Here is a 27,365-nt window from a genome sequence, read left to right as displayed (position 1 = left end):
ATATCTATTTGATAGCTTACACCATGTTGAGTTTCTTTTCCCCATAGATGTACTGTGTGAATATTGATTTTTGAGAGATATTGTTTGACACTTCAAGACTTAAGTGGAATGCCAGAATCTAAAATATTTATGAGGGATTGTTTTGAACCTTCAAATAACTGGAATAACTGAAACTCTAATGGACTTTAAATGTTCCACATTCTTGATAAGAAGCATACTTTTATTTAACAGTGCCAGTGAAATATTATATGTTTAAAAACAGGATTTTTTATACAGGTACTCTATAAATAAAAATGCTTTAATGGTTTTATATAGTTATGCAAAATAGCCATGAATTCCTGCCTTCTTCTAGTATGTTATATCCAGGAGCTGTTTAAAAACAAATACTGGGATAGTCTCATCATTAATAAGTATAATATATTATGTGGCTACATCCATCCACTTTGACTCCAACATGAAAAATGATTTCCTTCACTACCAACAAAACAGCAAGAAGGTTCCTGAACTTCAAACTGCTTGGAAACTTCCTGTTTTCAAGTGAGTCTGAAGTATAATTATGACTAAATGGTCAAGGCAATAAATATTAACATGAAGGACAACTATTCCGTACTATTCGCCATGATATTATGATGGAATTTGGCTAAGCATGTCGTTTATTTAAGTCACATCCAATATTTATCCCCCAAATTTATTTTTGAATCAAAATAAAATAATATGAAATTAACTTGGCAGCCATGATGAGAAACATGCAGAATAAAAATGGCTTGAAAATCTAACTATTCTATTGAAAGAAACTCAGAAATGTTAAAAGGAGAACTTGTTCTTGTTTCTGGCAGATGAGAAATCAATTTTTTCAAGTTATAGTTTATAGCAAATGCCAAGGTATTACTACCAAGCTGTAACAGCTGTTGAGCTGCCAGATGATGTATTTGGTTGTCATCCAGAATTTGCTATTATAATCATGAAACCGTACTTTCCTTTTGCTCCTGATTGCTGATCTCGATCAAGCACTGCCATGCGATGCAGTATGTTTTCACAACATAATCTCCTCAGTTAGTGCTGTGTGTCAGTTTTTAATGAGAAAAAGTAGATTGCCCTTTTTGTTTAAAAGATAGATTACTAACCTTTGGAGTTCTGTGTTTTTTCCTTTCTTCTTAGGGTATATCTATACATACAGCGCTGCAGCAGTGCAACTGTACCGATACAGCTGCGTTACTGCAGCACATCTGGTGGAGACACTCTACGCCTATGGGAAAGACCTCTCCCATTCGCATGAAAAAAAAATCCACCTCCGCGAGCGGTATAAGCTATGTCATCGGGAGAGTTTCTCCCAGCGACGTAGTGCTGTGCACACAAACGCTTATGTCGGTGTAATTTATGTCGCTCAGGGGGTGGAATATTCACACCCCTGAGCGACATAAGTTTTGCTAACATAGGCTGTAGTGTAGACATAGCCTTATTACAATTTATTCTTATTTTTTAAATTCTGTGATGTGACCTTTTAAAAGTGATGTTCCACCTGGTCATTTTTATTGTATATTCAGCTCCCATTTAATTTTTTTTTTTAAATCCCTCTCAGTTAGTGTTTTTGGAGATTTTGCTAAATATCTTTTGCAAGCGAGAATATTGTGTACCCGTGTTCTCAGAAACTATATCACTCACTTTTTTCTTGTATTGCATAATTCTTACTTGAAAAGTACACAAAACTGAGAAGAATAAAGATACAGAGAATCTTAAGTACAAATGTTAGTGACTGAGGAAAATAAGAGAGAATTTTATGTAACAACATGTTTCTCCCTCTGCTAAAGTTAAGGTTGAGTGTTGCTGTTTAAGGGATGACTATTGTAAGTTCTCAAAATCTGCATGCTTAGTTAGATTGTCTTTAAATTTGCTGTGTCTTAGGAGGGTGCTGGGGGTAGTGTTAGTGGTCTAAGTTTGTGGTCATTTGAGTAAGAGGCTCCCCCACCCCAAAAAATGATCTGGTTTATCTAACTATTTTTGCACCTGGGGTTCAAACTCTGGCTCTGGTTCTCCCCAAACTGATCTCAGTCACTGAGGATTTATTTTAGCTAATGTATGGGACCCACTGCCCCTCTGGGGAAGCCACATTGAAAAAATTATTAAGAATAAAGTTTGTAACTACAGTTCAGTGCATGCCAAACTGATGTACCCAAGAGTGAAATGCATGTCTGCAGCAAGGCTAGGGCTCGGTTGAAGCCAGAAGGTGGTAGGCGGCCTGTTGTCACAGTAACTGGGTTGCATGCTGTGGTGACTGAACCTGAGCTGCACCCGGCAATGTGAATTTGAGCCCTACCATTAGCGGCTTTTAGAGAATGTGTTATGTGTGTGTCCTTGATCTCTGACTGCATTCTGCAGGAAAGTTTTGCCCTGGAACCAAAATTTCTAGTTGAAGAGTAATATTTGAATGAGATATGCTCTAAAATTCACATTCAGACTCTGATTGTACTTTAAAAATATTATCAAGGAAATAGGTATTAAATAAAGAGAAGATGAAAGAATGTAAGTGGTTAGGGTAATGTATTCATGATTCATAATCTTCATCTGCTTCCACAGAATGGAACTAAGTGGGATCAAAAGAAAAGCAAGATGCTGAGTTGTTTGATCAAGGGTTCCTGATACACAGCCTCCCCGCCCCCCAACATCAACTGCTCGTAACATTTACAGCTTCTCATATTTTTTTTGGTGCAGAGCCAGAGGCTATAGGGGGTCAGAACAGTGAAGGCAAATGTGGGGGCGTGGGAGCAATGCAGGGGATATGGAGACTGGAAGGATGCAGGGTGGTGCTCTGGCCCTTTGCCAGCTTAGAGTTGTGCAGCACACCTTTAGACAATGACTCTTATTAGTGTAAAGGATCATCCAAATACTGTGTTTTTTTTTAAAGCCCAGTTCAGTGACTAGAGTTTTGATGCTGCACTGGATTTCCAAAAAATGTAGTTTTTCTGTGATCCCTCAGTGAATAAAGGCTCATCCTCAAAGGGACCTTTGCTCGCTGGCTGCTCAGAAGTGCTGACAGAGTAGAATCATGGGGGGAGGGTAAGTTGGGCAACAGTGCTAGACTTGAACAGGGAAGGGAGATGGAGGTTGCTCAGAGGCTTCCCTTCCCTCCACTGTCCCCTAATCAGGGTAAGAAACCCAGAACTTCCCTCCTTCTCCATGCTGCCTCCAGCAGTGGGGAAGGGGCTCAAAGCTCCCCCTTCACTGGTTGTTGCTGCTACTAGGGAAAGAGGGAGGTCAGAGCAGTGCAGGAGAGTGTGGGGAGGAGAGAAGGGCGATCAGAGCATGCAGTGAGGGATTTGCGGAGCATTTCAGCTCTCCCCCTGCAAATATCCCCTCCTGCCCCCATCACTATTTCTGTCCCTCTTTCAAAATATGGCCCCATAGTGCTGAGACTAGGAGGGGAACAAGAACGTTCAGTGAGGAGTGGAATGGGCATATTCAGTGTATGGCACAGTACACAGCATTGAGATCATAAGAACATTAGAACAGCCATACTAGGTCTGACCAGTAATCCATCTAGCCCAGTATCCTGTCTTCTGACAGCGGCCAGTGCCAGGTTCTTCAGAGGGAATGAACGGAACAGGTAATCATCAAGTAATCCATCCCCTGTAATAAACTCCTAGCTTTTGGCAGTCAGAGGCTAGGGACACCCAGAGCATGAGTTTGCATTCCTGACCATCTTGGCTAATAACCACTGATAGACCTATCCTCCATGAACTTACGTAATTCTTTTTTTGAACCCAGTTTTGGCCTTCACAAATCCCCTGGCAACGAGTTTCACAGGTTGACTGTGTTTTGTGAAGAAGTACTTCCTTTTGTTCATTTTAAACCTACTGCCAATTAATTTCATTGGTGACCCCTGGTTCTTGTGTTATACGAAGGAGTAAATAACACTTTCTTATTCACTTTCCCCACGCCATTCATGATTTTATAGACCTCTGTTGTACCCCCCACTTATCGTCTCCTTTCCTAGCTGCAAAGTCCTCGTCTTTTTAATCTCTCTCCATGTTCCATAACCTTAATCGTTTTTGTTGCCCTTCTTTGTAGTAGATCATAGTTGGGAACTGAGAACAAGTATGCTCAGTGCATGGAACAGGCATACAATACAGAGATTGGGATGAGGAGAGGAATGTTTGGTGCACGGTACAGTACACAGCACTGAGATCATAGTTGGGAGCTGAGAAGCGGCATGACCAGAGCATGCACCAAAGACAATCCTGAGACCAGGATGAGGAGCAGAGAACAGGATTGCTTAGTGCTTGGTACAGACCCACAAATGTGATGGAGTGAGAACACCCACTGAGATGAACAGAGCAGCTCTTACCTCTCTGAGCCCTTTTTAGGCTGCATTCATTTTCGTGGTGTGTTCTCATTCATTGGGGACATCTCATTGAGATGAATGGACCATTTCACACCTTTTTGAGGACTTGTCTACACTACCGCTTAAGTTGATGTAACTTACGTCACTCGGGGGGGTGAAAAAACCACCCCTCTAAGCGACGTAAATTACCTTAACTTAAAGCAGTGTCTACACCACACTATGTTAGCTGGAGATGATCTCCTGCCGACATAGTTTCTGCCTCTCGTTTTGGTGGAGTAATTACGTAGACAGAAGAGTGCTCTCTCGTCTACATAGCGCATCGGCACTGCTGTAAAACGGTAGTGAAGATGCCCTGAATGTCCTCCTCTGAGCTTGCTAACAGTCAGCTGTAGCTGCAGATACAGAGATGGGCAGGGGAGGGGGATTTGCAAATGCCGGCAGGGCAGTTATATGCTCTGGAATGGGTGTATGCCATGGGGGATGGTGGGATAAGGAGAGGGTGAGAAGTCTCCTCTCATGTGCTTAAAGTTACTATAAACTACATGAATAATAATTATAAATATTGTGAAAACGTCTGTTTTCTCTCCCTATCCTGTCAGCACCTCCACACTCAAAAAAATGTCATAGCACAAGCATTATCACCTTTTGACTGTAATGAAACACACAGGAAGGCGAAAGACCCCACATACATACCATATGGTATCTTTAATCTGTCCTCAGTTCCACCTGCATACCATGTTGATAACTATACCTTCTTAATGTAATACTATCTCCTACAAATAACATCTCTTTTTCTGTTCAAAAAATTAGGAAATACAATGAGAAAACACTTGGTTAATGCAGAGTTAAGGTTGCCCAGTAGTGCCTCGTGCCCTTCAGTGTAGCTGAATCAGACCATCAGATTCAGCTACACTCAAACCTCTGAAAAGCAGGAAGTGAAGAGTTAAGGAAAGCAAACTTAAGCTTTTGAAAACAGTTAAGGTACCTGCAATCCTTGCAATATGCCATCCCTGCAATGCAACCTTAGCTCTGCCTTCGTGGAGTGATGCCCCAGTATGCCCATAACACACATTCTAGAATCCCTTGCAAATGCTGCAGAACAGTTAGGGAACAGCACAATAAACACTGTAGGGCAAGGTATAATATCTTCTCTTTGCTAAAGCAAAACTTGGGCTTAGGTCAGACATAGCAAAGAAACGATGTCTACACAAACATGGAGCCAATTCCATACAAACCACCCAGTCTTGCTAAATATCACAGCCCCTTCACCAAATTACTGTCGTCATGTCACAGTGACAGCTCTTCTAAACTGCTCCACCTAATCTCTGAACCTTTCAATACAGCTACATCTAGCACAGTGAATGAAATTGGAGTGCATGTAGATAAATCTGAGTCCCTGTCTATCCTGAGCTGCTTTGTATGTTCTCTGCATTTTTAAAGCACAGACGTTTTCCCTCTCAGCATCTTCTCTGTGTTCTTCAGCTGTCTGATAGCATGGTTACCATGTCAAATGCTCTGGCTTCATTCTGAACATGTCCCAGATAGCTCCATCTTCTTTTCTGGATAACTTTGGAGATACGAAGTAGTTGAACTCTGTCTACTTATTATGGCACCTTCCTTAGTCAACTATTCCCACTAACTGTTGCCAGCTCCCACGGTCAGAGTTAAGGTTACCTTGCAGGGATGACATGTACTTTAACTGTGTATTTCTTGGTTTTCAGAGGCTTAAGTTTTCATTCCCGCAGTGGATTGAGTAGCTGAGTTTGAGGTGCTGGCAGGCCACAAGACACCACAACACAGATTTAACTCTGCATTAACAAAGTTTTTGTTGGTGAACTGTAATAAGCAACAGGGTTCATATGTGCTAAGGGTATGGCTTTATTTTCTTTAAAGAATACAGACCTGGATAGTGTACCATTAAAATCAATGGGACTTGCGATTAACTTCAGTAAGGGTCAGATCAAGCCCGTAATATGTGTTTGAAAAGTAGCTGACGTACAAAATTCGGAGGTAATTGCAATGGTAGCAAATAGTCTGGAGACAACATAATAAATAATCCTGGCAGTATCCAGTCTTGTTGCCAAATCTGTGAAAAAAACATACTTAGGTGTATTTTCCAAGGATTTTATTTAGCCATAGTGACTTCAACATGTGGTGCAGTAATCCTCCCTTCTAAAAATCTATTGACACTTGCAAATTGCTAACTTGTAGATAACAGAAGTATTATAAGGGCAAATCCATCCCAGGCATAACTGCAGTTGTTGTAATTATTATTTAATTAATGTATTAAGATGTACTGCAGTAGTGCCTAGAGGCCCCTATCAAGCAACAATACCTCATTACACTATACTCTGTACAGACATATAATAGACAGTACCCGCCCCAAAGAGCTTGCAGTCTAAACATGTAAGGTGAGACAATAAGTAGATATAAACAAAGAAAGAAGATAGAATGTGAGGAGAAGGGAGAGAAGAGGACAAATCAACAGTGAAACAATCGTCTCCTCATAACCAGGGAAGTGAGTGGAGTTCCAGCAGGGCTGCATTTCACCCAAAGAGATTACAAGGTTTGTTTGAAAAAAATGAAGAAAAAAACCCCTGGAAATTACATGAAACCTTTTTGAATCAACTGCCCTGAAGGTGCTGTACATTTCAGAGCTAGCTTACTAATTAGCTTGTCTTGTCAAATTCTGATTGTTTTTCATTTTAATGCAGGATTTAAAGTAACAAAGTTTCTTTCAGTCATTCCCATTTAGTACTTTATAATTTCCTCAATGAGCAATTTTATCCATGTTGATAATGTCAGAGTGGCAACTAAGGACTTATAAATATCAAAATTTAGTTGAACCAGGGTGACCATACTTGTTTTGAGTGTGCAGTATTTTGTCCTTTTAAAAAATATGATCAAATATTGTAATATAGTCATTGTTCTGGCTCGGTCTGGGTGTGTGGCACATCCTCAGGCAGTACCTAAAGGATATGGCACCTCCCAGATGGGAAGGACCCCTGTCTGAGAACATAACTCTGAGACTACATCTATATTATGAGCTAGGGGTGTGATTCCCCTGCTCATGTGCACATACTTGCACTAGCTCTCATTGAATTAGCACAAGTATAAATAGCAGAGTAGCTGCAGCAGCAGAACCACAACTGAGCCTTGCTGAGTACAAACTCGCCTGAAACTGGTGAACATAAGAGAGGCCATACTGGGTGAGAACAATGGTCTAGCTAGCCAAGTATCATGTCTTCCGACAGCAGCCAGTATCAAATGAAGACCATTATAGAATTATAGGACTGGAAGGGACCTCGAGAGGTCATCTAGTCCAGTCTCCTGCACTCATGGCAGGACTAAGTATTATCTAGACCATCCCTGACAGGTGTTTGTCTAAACTGCTCTTAAAAATCTCCAGTGATGGAGATTCCACAACCTCCCTAGGCAATTTTTCCAGTGCTTAACCACCCTCACAATTAGGAATTTTTTCCTAATGTCCAACATAAACCTCCCTAGCTGCAATTTAAGCCCATTGCTTCTTGTCCTATCCTCAGAGGTTAAGAAGAACAATTTTTTCCCCTTCTCCTTGTTACAACCTTTTATGTACTTGAAAACTGTTATCATGTCCCCTCAGTCTTCTCTTCTCCAGATTAAACAAACCCAATTTTTTCAGCCTTCCCTCATAGGTGATGTTTTCTAGACCTTTAATCATTTTTGTTGCTCTTCTCTGGACTTTCTCCAATTTGTCCACATCTTTCCTGAAATGTGGTGCCCAGAACTGGACACAATATTCCAGTTGAGGACTAATCAGCATGGAGTAGAGCGGAAGAAATACTTCTTATGTCTTGCTTGCAACACTCCTGCTAATACATCCCTGAATTATGTTCACTTTTTTTGCAACAGTGTTACACTGTTGACTCATATTTAGCTTGTGGTCCACTATGACCACCGGATGTCCTTTCCACAGTACTCTTTCCTAGGCAGTCATTTCCCATTTTGTATGTGTGCAACTAGTTCTTCCTTCCTAAGTGGAGTACTTTGCATTTATCCTTATTGAATTTCATCCTATTTACTTCAGACCATTTCTCCAGTTTGTCCAGATGATTTTGAATTATAATTATATCCTCCAAAGCACTTGCAATCCCTCCCCTCTTGGTATCATCTGCAAAGTTTATAAGTTTCTCTATGCCATTATCTCTATATGCCATTATCAAAATCATTGATGAAGATATTGAACAGAATTAGACCCAGAACTGATCCCTGTGGGACCCTACTTGTTATGCCCTTCCAGCATGACTGTGAACCACTGATAGCTACTCTCTAGGAACGGTTTTCCAACCAGTTATGCACCCACTTTATAGTAGCTTCATCTAAGTTACACTTTCCTAGTTTGTTTATGAGAAGGTCATGTGAGAGAGTATCAAAAGCTTTACTAAAGTCAAGATATACCATGTCAAGTGCTTCCCCCCATCCACAAGGCTTGTTACCCTGTCAAAGAAAGCTTTCAGGTTGGTTTGACACAATTTGTTCTTGACAAATCCATGCTGACTGTTTCTTATCACCTTATTATCTTCTAGATGTTTGCAAATTGATTGCTTAATTATTTGCTCCATTATCTTTCTGGGTACAGAAGTTAAGCTGACTGGTCTGTAATTCCCCAGGTTGTCCTTATTTCCCTTTTTATAGATGGGCCCTGTAGTTGCCCTTCTCCAGTCTTCTGGAATCTCTCCCATCTTCTATGACACTAATGGCTCAGATATCTCCTCAGTCAGCTCCTTGACTATTATAGGATGCATTTCATAAGGCTCTGGTGACTTGAAGATATCTAACTTCTCTAAGTAATTTTTAACATGTTCTTTCCCTATTTTAGCCTCTAATCCTACCTCATATTCACTGGCATTCAGTATGTTAGGCATCCAATCACCACCAACCTTCTTGGTGAAAACCGAAACAAAGAAGCCATTAACCACCTCTGCCATTTCCACATTTTCTGTTATTGTTTCCCTCCCCTCATTGAGTAACAGGCCTACCCTCTCCTTGGTCTTCCTCTTGCTTCTAGAGGAAGAATTTGTAGAATGTTTTCTTATTACCCATTATGTCTACCTAGTTTGATCCCATTTTGTGCCGTGGCCTTTCTAATTTTGTCCTGACATACTTGTGTTATTTGTTTGTATTAATCCTTTGTAATTTGACCTAGTTTCCACTTTTTGTAGGACTCTTCTTTAATTTTTAGATCATTGAAAATCTCCTGGTTAAATCAGGGTGGTTTCTTGCCATACTTTCTGTCTTTCCTATGCCGTGGGATAGTTTGCTCTTGTGCCATTAATAATATCTCTTTGAAAATCTGCCAACTGTCTTCAATAGTTTTTCTCCTTAGACTTGCTTCCCATGGAATCTTACCCCAAAACTCCCTGAGTTTGCTAAAGTCTGCCTTCTTGAAATCCATTGTCTTTATTTTGCTGTTCTCCCTCTTATCATTCCTTAGAATCATGAACTCTATCATTTCATGATCACTTTCACCCAAGCAGCCTTCCACTTTCAAATTCTCAACCAGTTTCTCCCTATTTGTCAAAATCAAATCTAGAACAGCCTCTCTCCTAGTAGCTTTCTCCAACTGAAATAAAAAAATTGTCTCCAATGCATTCCAAGAACTTGTTGGATAATGTGTGCATTGCTGTGTTATTTTCCCAACAGATGTCTGGGTAGTTGAAGTCCCCCCTCACCACCAAGTCCTGTGGTTTGGATGATTTTGTTAGTTGTTTAAAAAAAAGCTGCATCAACCTCTTCTTCCTGGTTGGGTGGTCTGTAGTAGATCCCTACCATGATATCACCCATGTTTTTTATCCCTTTTATACCTTAGTCAGAGATTTCAACAAGTCTGTCTCCTATTTACATCTCAACCTCAGTCCAAGTGTATAATTTCTAATATATAAGGCAACACCTCCTCCCTTTTTCCCCTGCCTGTCCTTCCTGAGCAAGTTGTACCCTTCTGTACCAATATTCTAGTCATGAGTATTATCCCACCAAGTCAGATCTGTGATGCCAACTATGTCATAGTTGTGTTTATTTACTAGCATTTCATAGAACTATAAAAGATTAGGGTAGGAAGAGACCTCAGGAGGTCATCTAGTTCAACCCCCTGCTCAAAGCAGGGCCAACCCCAACTAAATCATCCCAGCCAGGGCTTTGTCCAGCCGGGCCTTAAAAACCTCTGAGGATGGAGATTCCACCACCTCCCTAGGTAACCCATTCCAGTGCTTCATCACCCTCCTAGTGAAATAGTTTTTCCTAATATCCAACCTAGACCTCCCCCACTGCAACTTGAGACCATTGCTCCTTGTTCTGTCATCTGGTACCACTGAGAACAGTCTAGATCCATCCTCTTTGGAACCCCCTTTCAGGTAGTCGAAAGCAGCTATCAAATCCCCCCTCATTCTTCTCTTCTGGAGACTAAACAGTCCCAGTTCCCTCAGCCTCTCCTCATAAGTCATGTGCTCCAGCCCCCTAATCATTTTTGTTGCCCTCCGCAGGACTCTTTCCAATTTTTCCACATCCTTCTTGTAGCGTGGGGTCCAAAACTGGACACAGTACTCCAGATGAGGCCTCACCAATGTCGAATAGAGGGGAGAGATCACGTCTCTCGATCTGCTGGCAGTGCTCCTACTAATGCAGCCCAATATGCCGTTAACCTTCTTGGCAACAAGGGCACACTGTTGACTCATATCCAGCTTCTCGTTCACTGCAATCCCTAGGTCCTTTTCTGCCAAACTGCCTCTTAGCCAGTCAGTCCCCAGCCTGAAGAAGTGCATGAGATTCTTCCATCCCAAGTGCAGGAATCTGCACTTGTCCTTGTTGAACCTCATCAGATTTCTTTTGGCCCAATCCTCCAATTTGTCTAAGTCACTCTATCTCTACCCTCCACGGGTTCTACTTCTCCCTCCAGTTTAGTGTCATCTGCGAATTTGCTGAGGGTGCAATCCATCCCATTATCCAGATCATTAATGAAGATGTTGAACAAAACCGGCCCCAGGACTGCCCCCTGTAGCACTCCACTTGATATAGACTGCCAACTAGATATCAAGTCGTTGATCACTACCTGTTGATCCCGATGATCTAGCCAGCTTTCTATTCACCTTATAGCCTATTCATCCAATCCATACTTTTTTAACTTGCTGGCAAGAATACTGTGGGAGACCGTATCAAAAGTTTTGCTAAAGTCAAAGTATATCCCGCCCACCGCTTTCCCCATATCCACAGAACCAGTTATCTCATTATAGAAGGCAATCAGGTTCGTCAAGCATGACTTGCCCTTGGTGAATCCATGTTGACTGTTCCTGATCACCTTCCTCTTCTCCAAGTGCTTCAAAATGGATTCCTTGAGGACCTGCTCCATGATTTTTCCAGGGACTGAGGTGATGTTGACTGTTCCTGATCACCTTCCTCTCCTCCAAGTGCTTCAAAATGGATTCCTTGAGGACCTGCTCCATGATTTTTCCAGGGACTGAGGTGAAGCTGACTGATCTGTAGTTCCCTGGATTCCCTTTTTTAAAGATGGGCACTATATTTGTCTTATTCCAATCGTCCAGGACCTCTCCCAGTCACCACGAATTTTCAAAGTTAATGGCCAATGGCTCTGCAATCACATCAGCCAACTCCCTCAGCACCCTTGGATGCATTAGATCCGGCCCCATGGACTTGTGCATGTCCAGCTTTTCTAAATAGTCCTTAACCTTGTTGTTTCACCACTGAGAGCTGCTCATCTCCTCCCCATACTGTGCTGCCCAGTGCAGCAGTCTGGGAGCTGACCTTGTCTGGGAAGCATTGAGTACTTCAGCACTGAGTATTTCAGCATTGAGTACTTCAGCTTTTTCTACATCATCTGTCACTAGGTTGCCTCCCACATTCAGTAAGGGTCCAACACTTTCTCTGACCTTCTTCTTGTTGCTAACATACCTGTAGAAACCCTTCTTGTTGCTCTTCACATCCCTTGCTAGCTGCAACTACAATTGTGCTTTGGCCTTCCTGATTACACCCCTGCATGCTCAAGCAATATTTTTATACTCCTCCCTAGTCATCTGTCCAAATTTCCACTTTTTATAAGCTTCCTTTTTGTGTTTAAGCTCACCGAAGATTTCTCTGTTAAGCCAAGCTAGTCGCCTGCCATATTTGCTATTCTTTCTGCACATCAGGATGGTTTGTTCCTGCAACCTCAATAAGGCTTCTTTAAAATACAGCCAGCTCTCCTTGTCTTCTGGATTTCAAGTTCTTCCTGCTTATTCCCCATACTTCTCGGATTGATATACAGACATCTAAGATACTGATTTGATTCCCCCCGCCCCCGTTCTGTCTTGTCTCTCCCTTATCCATACTATAGCAGCCCATGCTCCCTCCAAATTCCAACCTTTCTCCCCTGGTCTCCATGTTTTTGACTTACCTGTGGGCTTTGATCACCTGCCCCCTTCAAACCTAGTAAAGCCCTCCTTACTATGTTAGCCAGTCTGTATCCAAATATGCTCTTCCCGTTTCTCTATAAGTGGATCCCCTCTCTGTTTAAAAGTTCTTCTTCCTGGAACAGCATTCCGTGGTCAAGAAAACCGAAGCCCTCCTGGCGACACCATCCTTGCAGCCAGGCATTCACCTCCAGGATGCATCTGTGTCTGCGTGGGCCCCTACCCTTGACCAGAAGGATCGAAGAGAACACCACCTGCGCTCCCAACTCCTTCTGATCTGCAGATGGTCATACTTTGCAGTTTCATTACTGCCCACATGGATGACTAGCATGGGGTAGTAGTCAGAGGGCCGGATGATCCTTGACAATCCCTCCGTAACGTCTTAGATATGGGTCCCTGGCAGGCAGCATACCTCCCAGGATGCTGTGTCAGGGCGACAGATGGGTGCGCTTGCGTCCCCCTCAGAAGAGAGTCACCAACCACCACTACCCTACGTTTCCTCCTCGGAGTGGTGGCTGCAGTCCTCCCAGCCTTGGGGGTACATGGCTTCTCCTCCTCCACCTTCGGGGGTGATTCCTCATTTCTCGTTGCCAGGACAGCATAACGGTTCTCCATCACCATGGTGGGTGGATTGAGAGTAGGAGTGGAGCACTGCCTGCTGCCTGAAGTAACCAGCAGCCAGTGTCCTCCCTGTGACAGAGCCATATCCTCCTCCCCTGGTGGTGTGACAGCAGTTCTCTGTAGCTGGATAGCTTCCTCAGCCTTGGATGTCTCCATATGAATACTCTCAAGGAATTCCTCCTGGGCACGGAATTCAGCCTAGCCACCTCCTCCTGTAGCTCTCCCACCTGCTTCCTGCGAGAGTCCACCAGCAGGCACCTTTCACACTGGATGGTCCCCCCCAGCCTGGCTTTCTGTGAGTGGGAAATGCAGGCCACCGTCTCTGCAAATCCACACCGGGATCTGGGTAGAGGTATCCATGGTTAGGTTGTCAGTCTGGATACAGGCGCAGATGGAGGAGACAGGAGCAGTGTTGGCACTGACGATGCGGCCCTTTCTAACCACAGCGATTACATTATGTCTCCCTCCCTCAAACCCCCTCTCAAAGTCCCCTGTTTGTGGTCCCCTGTTCGCTAGCTCCCCTTGATTGCTTAGCCTCTGGCTTTCAAGGCCTTCTCTCCTAGGCAAGTATCTCACAGGCAAGTATCAGCCAGGCTCTACTGGCCAGGACAGGGAGTAGCTTTGGAACAATGGTGCCAAACCTACACTGACTGTGCTGCCAGGAAATTGGTAGAACCCACCACCTGAGCTCCCCTTATGACAAAAAGGGTTCTTTTGTGAAGGATTGCTGTTAATATATTAGGCCAGCAGTTTGGCATGAAGATTGTGTTTTCATAGTACGTTCCTGAGTCAGTGTTCTGTGCATGGGGCAAAGGATGTTGCTCCTCCCAGATGAGAAGAACCTCTGTCTCCTGAGGTAACCCAGAGGAGTTGAACAGTGAGTGTTTCCTGCATCAAGGAGAGAGAGAGAAGCTGTACCAACAGCAGGAGAAATGCCTCTGTACCTTCTTCCAGTAATAAAAAGATGTTGTGTTGTTAAACTGAGTTCTTCCATGTGTCACTAATCCAGTATCGCCGCATGGCTGTGCTAAGCCACCAGTAAGGGGACTGCAAGGTCATGGAAAAAAATAATAACATGCCTGAGATTTCCTTTAAATGACCCTCTGTAGTATGTGCAAGTTTTCTATAGGTTTCAGAGTAACAGCCGTGTTAGTCTGTATCCGCAAAAAGAAGAACAGGAGTACTTGTGGCACCTTAGAGACTAACAAATTTATTAGAGCATAAGCTTTCGTGGACTACAGCCCACTTTTTCGGATGCATATAGAATGGAACATATATTGAGGAGATATATATACACACATACAGAGAGCATAAACAGGTGGGAGTTGTCTTACCAACTCTGAGAGGCCAATTAATTAAGAGAAAAAAAACTTTTGAAGTGATAATCAAGCTAGCCGAGTACAGACAGTTTGATAATAAGTGTGAGAGTACTTACAAGGGGAGATAGTCAATGTCTGTAATGGCTCAGCCATTCCCAGTCCTTATTCAAACCGGAGTTGATTGTGTCTAGTTTGCATATCAATTCTAGCTCACCAGTCTCTCTTTGGAGTCTGTTTTTGAAGTTTTTCTGTTGTAATATAGCCACCCGCAGGTCTGTCACTGAATGACCAGACAGGTTAAAGTGTTCTTCCACTGGTTTTTGAGTATTTTGATTCCTGATGTCAGATTTGTGTCCATTAATTCTTTTGCGTAGAGACTGTCCGGTTTGGCCAATGTACATGGCAGAGGGGCATTGCTGGCACATGATGGCATATATCACATTGGTAGATGTGCAGGTGAACGAGCCCCTGATGGTATGGCTGATGTGATTAGGTCCTATGATGATGTCACTTGAATAGATATGTGGACAGAGTTGGCATCGGGGTTTGTTACAAGGATAGGTTCCTGGGTTAGTGGTTTTGTTCAGTGATGTGTGGTTGCTGGTGAGTATTTGCTTTAGGTTGGGGGGTTGTCTGTAAGCGAGGACAGGTCTGTCTCCCAAGATCTGTGAGAGTAAAGGATCATCTTTCAGGATAGGTTGTAGATCTCTGATGATGCGCTGGAGAGGTTTTAGTTGGGGGCTGAAGGTGACAGCTAGTGGTGTTCTGTTATTTTCTTTGTTGGGCCTGTCTTGTAGGAGGTGACTTCTGGGTACTCGTCTGGCTCTGTCAATCTGTTTTTTCACTTCAGCAGGTGGGTATTGTAGTTTTAAGAATGCTTGATAGAGATCTTGTAGGTGCTTGTCTCTATCCGAGGGATTGGAGCAAATGCGGTTATATCTTAGAGCTTGGCTGTAGACAATGGATCGTGTGGTGTGTCCTGGATGGAAGCTGGAGGCATGTAGGTAAGTGTAGCGGTCAGTAGGTTTCCGGTATAGGGTGGTATTGATGTGACCATCGCTTATTAGCACAGTAGTGTCCAGGAAATGGACTGCTTGTGTGGATTGATCTAGGCTGAGGTTGATGGTGGGATGGAAATTATTGAAATCATGGTGAAATTCCTCAAGGGCTTCTTTTCCATGGGTCCAGATGATGAAGATGTCATCAATGTAGCGCAAGTAGAGTAGGGGCGTTAGGGGACGAGAGCTAAGGAAGTGTTGTTCTAAGTCAGCCATAAAAATGTTGGCATATTGTGGGGCCATGCGGGTACCCATAGCAGTGCCGCTGACTTGAAGGTATATATTGTCCCCAAATGTGAAATAGTTGTGGGTGAGGACAAAATCACAAAGTTCAGCCACCAGGTTAGCTGTGACATTATCAGGGATACTGTTCCTGATAGCTTGTAGTCCATCTTTGTGTGGAATATTGGTGTAGAGGGCTTCTACGTCCATAGTGGCCAGGATGGTGTTTTCTGGAAGATCACCGATGGATTGTAGTTTCCTCAGGAAGTCAGTGGTATCTCGAAGATAGCTGGGAGTGCTGGTAGCGTAGGGTCTGAGGACAGAGTCTACATAACCAGACAAGCCTGATGTTAGGGTGCCAATGCCTGAGATGATGGGGCGTCCAGGATATCCAGGTTTATGGATCTTGGGTAGCAAATAGAATACCCCTGGTCGGGGTTCTAGGCATGTGTCTGTACGGATTTGTTCCTGTGCTTTGTCAGGGAGTTTTTTTAGCAGATGGTGTAGTTTCTTTAGGTAATCCTCAGTGGGATCAGAGGATAATGGCCTGTAGAATGTGGTGTTAGAGAGCTGTCTAGCAGCCTCCTGGTCATATTCCAATTTATTCATGATGACGACAGCACCTCCTTTGTCAGCCTTTTTGATTATGATGTCAGGGTTGTTTCTGAGGCTGTAGATGGCGTTGTGTTCAGCATGGCTGAGGTTATGTGGCAAGTGATGTTGCTTTTCCACAATTTCAGCCTTTGCACGTCGACGGAAGCAATCTATGTAGAAATCCAGTCTGTTGTTTCGACCGTCCGGAGGAGTCCATGCAGAATCCTTTTTTTTGTAGTGCTGGTAGGGAGGATTCTGTGGGTTAGTATGCTGTTCAGAGGTATGTTGGAAATATTCTTTGAGTCGGAGACGTCGAAAGTAGGATTCTAGGTCACCGCAGAACTGTATCATATTCATGGGTCTGGAGGGACAAAAGGAGAGGCCCCGAGATAGGACAGACTCTTCTGCTGGGCTAAGAGTATAGCTGGAAAGATTAACAATATTGCTGGGTGGGTTAAGGGAACTACTGTTGTGGCTGCTTGTGGCATGTAGCAGTTTAGATAGTTTAGTGTCCTTTTTCCTTTGTAGAGAGGCAAAGTTTGTCTTGTAAATGGCTTGTCTAGTTTTTGTAAAGTCTATCCATGAGGAAGTTTGTGTGGAAGGTTGGTTTCTTATGAGGGTATCCAGTTCTGAGAGCTCATTCTTAATCTTTCCCTGTTTGCTGTATAGGATGCTGATCAGGTGGTTTCGCAGTTTCTTTGAGAGTGTGTGACACAGTCTCTCAGCATAGTCTGTGTGATATGTAGATTGTAATGGATTTTTTACCTTTAGTCCTTTTGGTATGATGTCCATCTGCTTGCATTTGGAAAGGAAGATGATGTCTGTCTGTATCTGTACGAGTTTTTTCATGAGGTTGATGGATTTCCATTCCATACGGCTAAATGCAGTGCCTTGCATAATGACAGGTTTCAGAGTAACAGCCGTGTTAGTCTGTATCCGCAAAAAGAAGAACAGGAGTACTTGTGGCACCTTAGAGACTAACAAATTTATTAGAGCATAAGCTTTCGTGGACTACAGCCCACTTCTTCAGATGCATATAGAATGGAACATATATTGAGGAGATATATATACACACATACAGAGAGCATAAACAGGTGGGAGTTGTCTTACCAACTCTGAGAGGCCAATTAATTAAGAGAAAAAAAACTTTTGAAGTGATAATCAAGCTAGCCGAGTACAGACAGTTTGATAATAAGTGTGAGAGTACTTACAAGGGGAGATAGTCAATGTCTGTAATGGCTCAGCCATTCCCAGTCCTTATTCAAACCGGAGTTGATTGTGTCTAGTTTGCATATCAATTCTAGCTCACCAGTCTCTCTTTGGAGTCTGTTTTTGAAGTTTTTCTGTTGTAATATAGCCACCCGCAGGTCTGTCACTGAATGACCAGACAGGTTAAAGTGTTCTCCCACTGGTTTTTGAGTATTTTGATTCCTGATGTCAGATTTGTGTCCATTAATTCTTTTGCGTAGAGACTGTCCGGTTTGGCCAATGTACATGTTTTCTATAGTCAACTCTAGCCTTTGATGCCCAAAATAGAAATGAAAAAATAAATATGGGTAATGTTTTGCACTGCCTGTGCCTCAGTATAGTCACTAATAAATATAACAAACACACTGGAGAGGATAGGAATAGGGGCCTGATTCTCCACTACCTAATCCCTTGTGCAGCCATTTACATCTGTGCAAAGGAAGTAAAAAATACTACCAAATCAGAATGGTAGCATTTTATACCCACTTTGCTCAGATGTACATGACGGCACAAGGGACAAGTCAATAGAGAATATGGCTGATTAAATAAAGGGGACATTGATGGAACCAAGGAAAAAGTAATTTCTGAATATGGGAAAATGTACTGTCCATCCATTCTTCCACATAGCTACCTCATTATTTACCTATACAGCTAGCTCCCTACCAAGAATCTGTCTCATCTGGAGCTAGTTGGATACAAATAGATGACGACATTCTTGATGCAGTTTACCAAAGAGTGTCCTCTGATTTCATGCTGTTCATAATCTTCTGAGTTAATCCAGTTTGCCAAGATATGTTAGGGATATCTTGTCACCAACAGGTTTTCATGTTTTGTTCCCAAAAAAAGAAATCCCAGTGTCACTGTCACTTCCTTATTTTCTCCCCTTTTCAAACATGCTTGAGTTTAAACTAACTAGAAGTAGCTTAGAATTGGAGGGACACACACCTGTTATATTCAGTCACATTGAGTTTCAAAGTGATATCAGTTCAGAGATTTATACTTATGGACTGTGAGGATTTAAAATAAATACATCTGAATGCTTTTTTCCTGTGAATACTGTAGTTCTCTATGTACAGTATGGGAGTTTGTCTCGTGTCCAAAATTGGTATTTTTCTTCCTTGGTTAGGCCCCAACTCTGCAAACTGCTCAGTATGCGTAGGCCTCAGAGCCCGACTGACTTCAGTGGAGCTTTGTGCTGGCGTAGGGGTCTATCCCTGTCGAGTAGTTTGAAGGATCAGAGACTTAGGCTGGTGTAAATCATTGTAGTCAGTTGTAGTGAGTTACAATGATGTAAAATTGGCATAAATGAGAGGAGAGTCAGATTTATTATATACCATAACTAAGTATGTTTCCTTTATGGAAAAGTCCTACAGAACTTAATAGAGATGAAATCAGTAGGATTCTACAGAAACAATTCTCAAAACTCTATAGAGATTTATATTCCTTCTAAAGACTTGTTTAACCATACTTCAGAATTCTATAGCAGGGATATTAGTCTCTTAAATTCTGTACTATGGTGAGAAAAAACTGCTGATCATTTTTAGTTAATATCTGTACCTCTTTTTCCATAAGAATTAATTATTCAGAGTGAAATACTCTGAGTAAAATAACTTTTACAGAAGAGCGATCCAAAGTTACCAGTAGTAGGGAGCTAGATTTGTTTTAAGGCGTTGCCTTTATATATGGCTCACAAATTGTAAAGGCGGATATGATATATATAAAAATTAAAATGACAACATTTACTCGTGTTGCAAAGAAAATATAGCAGTTTTGTAGTGTTTTTGGTATGATTTTCATTGCAGGGTTTCTATTTGAAAGTTTATAAATTAGACACGGTTCTAAAACATATTTAGGCTTGGAAGGATTCAATTTTTATTGGTAAATGTCAATTTCACCATGTGCACACAAACCAACAAAAATATTACCTTTGATGATAATCATAATTTACACACAGGCAAAGAAAGAAAAATGTTGCTTGAGAACTTAGAGATTGATTTAAGGATATTTACTTTGTATATTTTGATGTGTGATGTTGATAATTTTGTGTTTTAATGGTTATAAAGCTTTAACTTTTTGAATCTCATTAAATAATTATTGGCTGATCCGCAGTTGTCTGACACCCCCATTAATTGCCACAACTGAGAAAATTTAAATTGATAAAAATAGGAAAAAATGTTTAAACCTATAATTTTTGCACAACTGTGAAAATTTAAGTAAATAAAAATTGGAAAAATGCTAAAAAAACATCAATTTTATCTGTTAAAATTATTTTTAAAAATCGAATCCCTGCAACCATAGACATACTAGACTGCATGCCTAATTGTGAACACTGTATCATTCATTCTGTTAGATCAGTTTGTTACCTGACAAAATTTGTTACTCAAATATTTGCAACCATAGCATGAGTTTTTTTTGTTCCACTGCGTTTCTCAATAACTCAAAGTTGAGGTTCTTGTATAATTCTTAAGCCTAGAATTTTAATACATTAGTGTCATTTCTCTAAGTCTGTTCAGTACTAAGATCTCTTAATGCTTAACAAACATTAGGTCTCCCACCTCCTTCCTAATACTCCGGTGATTGAGGAAAGTATCAGTATTATCCCCAATTTACAGATGGCAAAACTAAGGTGTAGAGAAACATAAATTCCTAAAGTAATACAAATCATTAGATAATTTGGAAATAGAATTGAGATCTTCTAACTCCCAGTTTCTTCTTATAATCACTAGGAAATGCTTCCTCATTATAAAACATTGCCAACAAGTTTTTTACGTACAGCACACAATTTTCTAAGGGCGATTGTGGAGAGAGGAGGTGGAGAAGAAGAAAGGTTCGCTTGTGATAAAGTGGAAAGCCTAACATCCAAATGAGAGGGAAAAAATTAATACTGCTCTCTGTGTCAGTGTAAATGGTGGCTGCATTGTATGGTATTGTTGTCCACTCTTCTGAGCAGATGGAATTTGCAGTTGTGTGTCACTTGTTCATTACATCCTCTTAAAATTAGTAGCTGTGTGGCCAGATGGGTCTGGGAGCACAGCTGTGGATACAAGAAAATAAATGAAACCTGTCTGATGCTGCCATGCCCTTTTGAGATACTGAAAGTGTTGCAACTGCAACAAAGCAAAAATCACGTTCGTTTAATATGTTAGTAAATTAGATGTAATTCTTTTTTTAATCAAATCATATAAAATGAGATAAGGTTCAAATTATTGTATAATTCTAATAGGAAATTCTAGTTACAGCCTATAACAAATGCCCTAAGCAAATTTATACAAACAATTTAAACATTTGTTTAGAAGAATAAAAATCACTTATAAATTAGAGCAACAAGGTAAGTGAGGTAATGTCTTTTATTGGACCAACTTCTGTTGGTGAAGGAGAGCTCTGTGTAAGTTCAAAGGCTTGTCTCTTTCACCAACAGAAGTTGGTCCTATAAAAGATATTACCTCACCCACCTTGTCCCTTTAATATCCTGAGACCAATACCGCTACAACAATACTGCAAACAACCTAAAAATTAAATCGCCATCCCTGTAGAACATAAACCAAAGGGTTCTCATAGAACAAAGATTCATACAGAGCATAAGCCAAATAAGCAGTAATATTTCAAAGTTTATTAGGTGACATTTGTTTGAATTATTGATCCAACATTCTGATCAAATATAAAATGCATTCATGTAAATGCAAATGAAAGTGCAAATGCAAATGGAGAAGAATGCCAGATCATGGGCCTGATTTTAAAACGTTGGAGCTAGTAAAAATTTTAACTCCTTCAGGTTTGGGGACACAATGAGGTATGGCTATTCTACACTTAAAATGCTACAGCAGTGCAGTGTAGACACTACACCCGTGGGAGGTAATCCATTTTCCTGAGAGGTAGTAGCTATGTCAACAGAAGAAGTAGTGTCTACTCGGGGACTTAAGTCAGATGAACTAAACTGCTCAGAGAGTGTGTTTTTTCTGAGTGACATAGTTATACCAACCTAATTTTTTAGTAGACCATGCCCTAATAAGAAGGCTGAGGTCAGTACTCAGGTTTGATAGCTCCTACTATAGTTTCCTTCCCACTGTGGCCCTATCTATGGATCTTTCTTGCTGACAATGTCTATCTGACCCCCTCTCTGGCTGTTTTCAAACCCTGCCATCAGTCTTTCCTTTTCATATTACTACACACCTACTTAGCTCCTCTTTTCTCCTCCTATCTGTTTATGTATCTGGATGGGTGGTTTGATGCAAATGATTTATAGATGGACCATTGGACCACGTTTTTGGTTTATTTTTGGTGGGAGTGGTGAGTATTTGTTTTAACAGAGTTCAGCTGTTTTTATTGAGGGCCCCCTGTACATGATTTAAAAATAAATCACGACAATAGGCAGTGAGGTAACGTGTAATCACCCTGGTCACCAGTGGAAGTGACAATTTCCATTTATTGTGGCCGTATAACAGTGCAGTATTCGAAGTCATACTCCATATTTCACTGCCTATGAAAATGGTAGTAAACACTGTATAACATAGAAGAGTATGCCTCTCCAGTGAACTGAAAATATTGTTTTTTAATAGAACATTGTCTTTGGAAGTCAAGCATTTTGTGTTGTAAAGAAGTATTGTTATAAGGAGGATAGTTATACTACAGTTTAATACATTTGGGAGCCTAAGTTAAGTAGCCCTAAGAAAAAGAGGATATGATAACAGACAGCCCTGTGGCATTTACTACAAAAGCATTTCTTGAATTCTGAAGCCTACTATAAATCAAGTACACTGTAGAGGATTCATTTATTATAATTAAGGCAGCTACAGAAGGAGAGAGGGAGTTAAATGCAAATGCAAACTCTGGTGCATTATTGAAGTGAAGATCATGGAACGGTTTTGTCCTGCACTGAGGGATTTTGCAGATTGGTACCATGGCAGATTGTTTTCTGCTAGGTTGGGAGGTAGGAGTAGCATTTTTCATTGATATTAACTGTGGTGTGATGCTGTGGACAAAAGAGCTAACGAGGTCCCTTGAATGCATAAACGGGAATCTCAACTAGAACCAGAGAGGTTATTTTACCTCTGTATTTGGCAGTGGTGCGACCCCTACTGGAATACTGTGTCCAGTTTAGATGCACACAATTCAAGAAGGGTGTTGATAAATTGGAGAAGATTCAGAGAAGAGCCAGGAGAACGATTAAAGGATTAGAAAACATACTTCTAGTGATAGACTTAAGGAGCTCAATCTGTTTAGCTTACGGAGGAGAAGGTTAAGGGATGACTTGATTACGGTCTGTTGATATCTACATGGGGAATAAATATTTAATAATGGGCTCTTCGGTCTATCAGAGAAAGGTATAACACAATCTAATGGCTGGAAACTGAAGCTAGAGAAATTCAGACTGGCAATATTAAGTGTAACTTTTTTTTAACATTGAGGGTAACTAACCTTTGGGACAACTTACCAGGGTCATGGTGGATTCTCCACCACTGACAATTTTTAAAATTGGATGCTTTTCTAAAAGATATGTTCTGTGAATTATTTTGGGGAAGTTCTGTGGTGTGTAGGGTGACCAGACGTCCCGATATTTCGGTGTCTGTCCCGATATCCGCCGTCACTGTGGGTTTTTTTGCTCAGCCGTCAGGACTCAGCCTTTTTTTTTGCTCTGCCGGCGGGCCCCTCCCCACCATGTGTCCCGATATTTTCTTCCCCTCATCTGGTCACCCTAGCAGTGTGTGTTATACAGGATGTCTGATTAGATAATCACAATGGTGCCTTCTGGCCTAGGAATCTACATCTCTATGAAAAAAGTGATCATATTTCTAGAAAATGCAAAAATAGCCAAACACAATCCAAATTCATTGCTCAAATTTGCATTGAAACCTACAAATTCTTTTATGAACGTTGTCTGTGTTGATTGCCAAAAAGGATATGTCTGGCCACCAAAAATGGATCATCTCATTAAGTACAATTTTTCCATAACATGCTGAAATGGTGGCAGAAAGAAGTGTTAACTAAAAAGACACTTGGTTGTGTGAACTATATAGTCTGATGAAAACTTAACTTCTGCAGGCTTGATACAGATGGAAGGTAACATTTGTTCCTGATCTATCTGAAATGATGATACCGTGTGTAACATTTTATCGTTTTGAAAATTTTTCTCTCGTTTGTACAGGAAGTTGCCCTTGTCCTTGCAGCTATACTGGTATTGCTGTTGGCTTTCTACGCTTTCTTTTATCTTAATCTATCAAGTGAAGTTGACCTTGATCTGGATCCAAATGAAAACTAGCAGATGCAATGTATCTATCCTATCATCAGATTCTCTTCAGGAAAAGCAACTACCTTGAACAACACTGCTTGGGAACACACAGTTCTAATGCATAATAATACTATGCAATATCTCAATCGCTCTTAAAATTCATATCTGCAGAACAGGCAAAGAAGACTCATGCAACGCAAGCTGCTTAAGTTAAAACAAAAGCTGTACTATTATGAATTAAATGAATTGTTTACATTATTTGTTTCTCAGGCTGAGAACTCTGATGCCAAAAGACAGTTTTTTGCATATTGGTGCTGGTATTGAAAAGGGTAGATACTGACTTCTGGGTAGTCTGTCCTAATGTAAATCCATGAATCCAAACTTCCCAATAGTGAAATTAGGTTTCCTTTTTTAAAATACAAAAGAAAAAACAAGTCCCCAAATAAACGTTGCTTTACTGATTTGTATTTCCAGGACATCTGCACCACCCTCAGTCTTGCACTCTCTCACTCTTCACACATGGAGGAAGTCATAGGTAATTTCTCTTTTTAGAAACAGTCTCCCACTTCCTGTAGGGCCTATTTTATATCCTAGATTCTATATGCACATGTATCTACAGTAATCTTTTTTCATTCCTTGCCAACTGCTCAGTGCACATGTGCTCTGTCAGAAATGGCACCTGGATGACAGAAGCTCGAACATTATTAACATATGCCTCTGAAACAGAGTTCCTTGCCTTTTGGGCTGAGTGAACTGATATATGTAGAAAGTTCAGTTGATGTTGATTTTAATTAGTATACTGCTCTATTATTGATATAAAGATGAAATTCTATTTTAATTATACTGTTCCTGCTAATTGCAATAGCAACTTGCTTCTCTCATTAGGAGGATGTGGTAAAAAATTGTGTTCCAGTTATACTATCTTTTTCCCATCAAACTAATGTAAGGGGTTGTACCAGCTAACAAATCTTTTTCATGCATACTCCCCAAAACTGGAAGAGTCTTGACTCCCCGAGAACTGTTAGAAACTCTGTTGGCAAATTAACCCTAATTTCTCTTATATAACAGTCTTATAACTAAGGGATAAACCACTGAGTTCCCTTTGTTTAGTAACTATTTTTGGAAGTGTCCAAGTTAGACTTAGATTTGACATGAGGATTTTGGAGGCAAAGAGAAACCAAAACATAACTAATAGTGTAGTATATAAGACTATGTTTATTTTAAATTGGCCCACAGCCCCATTATCACCACTTAAAACCTGGTTCAGGAATTTAGATCAATATGGCTAATTTTTAGACCATACAGTATTGATGCCTATATACCCTATGAGTCTCTAAGGATACACTTTTTATTCGGTTTGTGTAATACAGGACACATTTCATCTAGAAATGCAGAATACACCAGCATCTCCAACATATGTATGAAAAGCAAATATTATACTTATTTCTCGTTCTCTAAATTGTGACTTTTCAAGTCACCAAATCCCCCAAATCATACATTCTTAGTACTTGTAGTCCAGTAATATTATATATGCCACCAATGTGTAGCAACATATAGCACTCGGAGTGAAGCCTTTTATGACATGTGGCATTCCTTTCAGTGTAGTGAAAGGCAATCACAAGCTGGCATTTTGGATGTGACATGCCTTTCACTTCACTGAGTGCCATACCACATGTCTCAAAATGCTGCAGTCCTCTTTCATTTTGCACGAGCAATTTCCATTTTCCACTAACTCACAGGATGCTGTAAGGATTATGTAGCTAATGTTTGTACAACGCTTTGTATGAGACATGCAATAGAAGTGCTAAGTATTTTATATTGCCATATATATTGTGTTCTGAAACAGTTAAATGAAAAGAAGAATATTTCTAACTTAAAATAGTAACTTGAAGTTATTAGAACAAGAACATTTCCCATATTGTGTGAGTCACAAGTAAAAACCAAACTACATCTGTGGATGAATGAAATTTATATATTGGTTTATGGACCACAAGACCCCTAGACTAGAAAGTATCACAAATCTCCATTATGTTCTCAAGTGCTGCATTTTGCATTTGGCTATTTTTCATTCAGGTGACAGACATAACTAAGTCACATGTAACTAGAGAGTTGCCTATTGCTTAGAACATCTGAGGAGAATCATGCCCAGTGCACATGGGAATATATGGAGAATATTGCAGCAAATACATGGAAAATATTGCACTTGTGCTTTCAGTCCATTAGTTACAGACAGGGGGTTGTTAATAGCAGATGTCCCAGCTTTAGTCAAACTACCCGCATGTTTTATTTTTTAATTTATAAAAACAAATGCATTAAACGTAGGGCCTGAGTTGGGTCTTGCTTACACCTCTTTTCACAAACTCCTTTGACTTCAGTGAAATTACTCCTGCTTACTCCTAATTACTCACACTACTGTGAGAGCAAAATCTGGCCTGTGATTATGTCTCCCAGTATACCTTTTGGAGCACAGCAGGTATCCATTCCTGATATCTTTAAGTGAAGTTGCTTTTAGCACCTCAAATGCATGCTAGGTGTGCACTCACTGTCTCTCTCTCTCTCTCTCTCTCTCTTTCTCTAATGACGATACCTATGTATATATCTGAGATCAGAACCAATCCCATAATTTTTTAGGTCATTTGTCTTTGTAACTGTAGCTCATGGACTATTTTAATAATAAAATGAATTTTTAAACTTTGTACTTTTTGAAAGCGCTTATTAATGTTGGATCTGTTGCACTGCTATGAAACGTACATTTGAAAGAACATTAAATTAGCTTAGATAACACAATATACAAGTTTGAGCAGTACTACCAAAGAATGCACAGTTTATAAATTTTGGAGCAAAGCAACTGATTCCTATCCCTGGTTTAAATGTTGAAAATGTAACAGAGAGCTTCACTTCTGTTCTAGTCTCTTCAAATACAGTACATTTTACAAATGGAAATGCTCTGTTTTGGTCCTGATCATATTAAACGGATAGAAAATACTGTAATAGTAATTCTATATGGCTTGCTACCACCTTGAACTTGACTCAACTCCATGGGGCAGCTACAAAATGAGGAAGTTCAACTCTGGGGATAGAGCAGGCTCCAGTATTGCTGCAGCTCGCTGCTTATGGAGTGCATCTTTAAACTCCGGCCCAGGCTCCTAGCCAGCAGAAGCTGCTTAGGAGATGCACTGACTCAGAGCAGCTCCAGCTGGTTTAGGCTTGTCTGTCCATGCCCTCTTTTTGGGCAGTGATGAATGGCTCTAGGTCCTGCAGAAGAATGAGGGTTGCTGCTCTGTTTCACCTCTCCAC

The 27,365-nt window shown here is 40.9% G+C and overlaps 1 protein-coding gene and 1 long non-coding RNA gene across 5 annotated transcripts in view; both read left to right on the top strand.

Moving 5' to 3' along the window:
• TRIQK (triple QxxK/R motif containing) overlaps positions 1-26,764 on the top strand; it is an 81,361-nt gene extending 54,597 nt beyond the window's left edge. For all 4 annotated transcript variants that reach the window (XM_042845125.2, XM_065585903.1, XM_065585904.1 and 1 more), the window contains one exon: positions 23,985-26,764. In XM_042845125.2, the coding sequence (XP_042701059.1) occupies positions 23,985-24,098 (114 nt within the window). In that variant the 3' untranslated portion in view covers positions 24,099-26,764. The remainder of the gene's footprint in view (positions 1-23,984) is intronic.
• Positions 4-20,706, top strand: LOC135981766 (uncharacterized). Its single transcript, XR_010598925.1, has 2 exons — positions 4-14,530; positions 18,102-20,706. It is a non-coding gene; the product is annotated as an uncharacterized LOC135981766 (long non-coding RNA).
• Positions 26,765-27,365: the final 601 nt, after the last annotated feature.

This window comes from Chrysemys picta, chromosome 2, assembly GCF_011386835.1.
Source record: "Chrysemys picta bellii isolate R12L10 chromosome 2, ASM1138683v2, whole genome shotgun sequence".
Classification (NCBI taxonomy): domain Eukaryota; kingdom Metazoa; phylum Chordata; order Testudines; family Emydidae; genus Chrysemys; species Chrysemys picta.
Note: the sequence above shows the minus strand (reverse complement) of the source record. Positions and strands in the feature narration are given on the sequence as shown.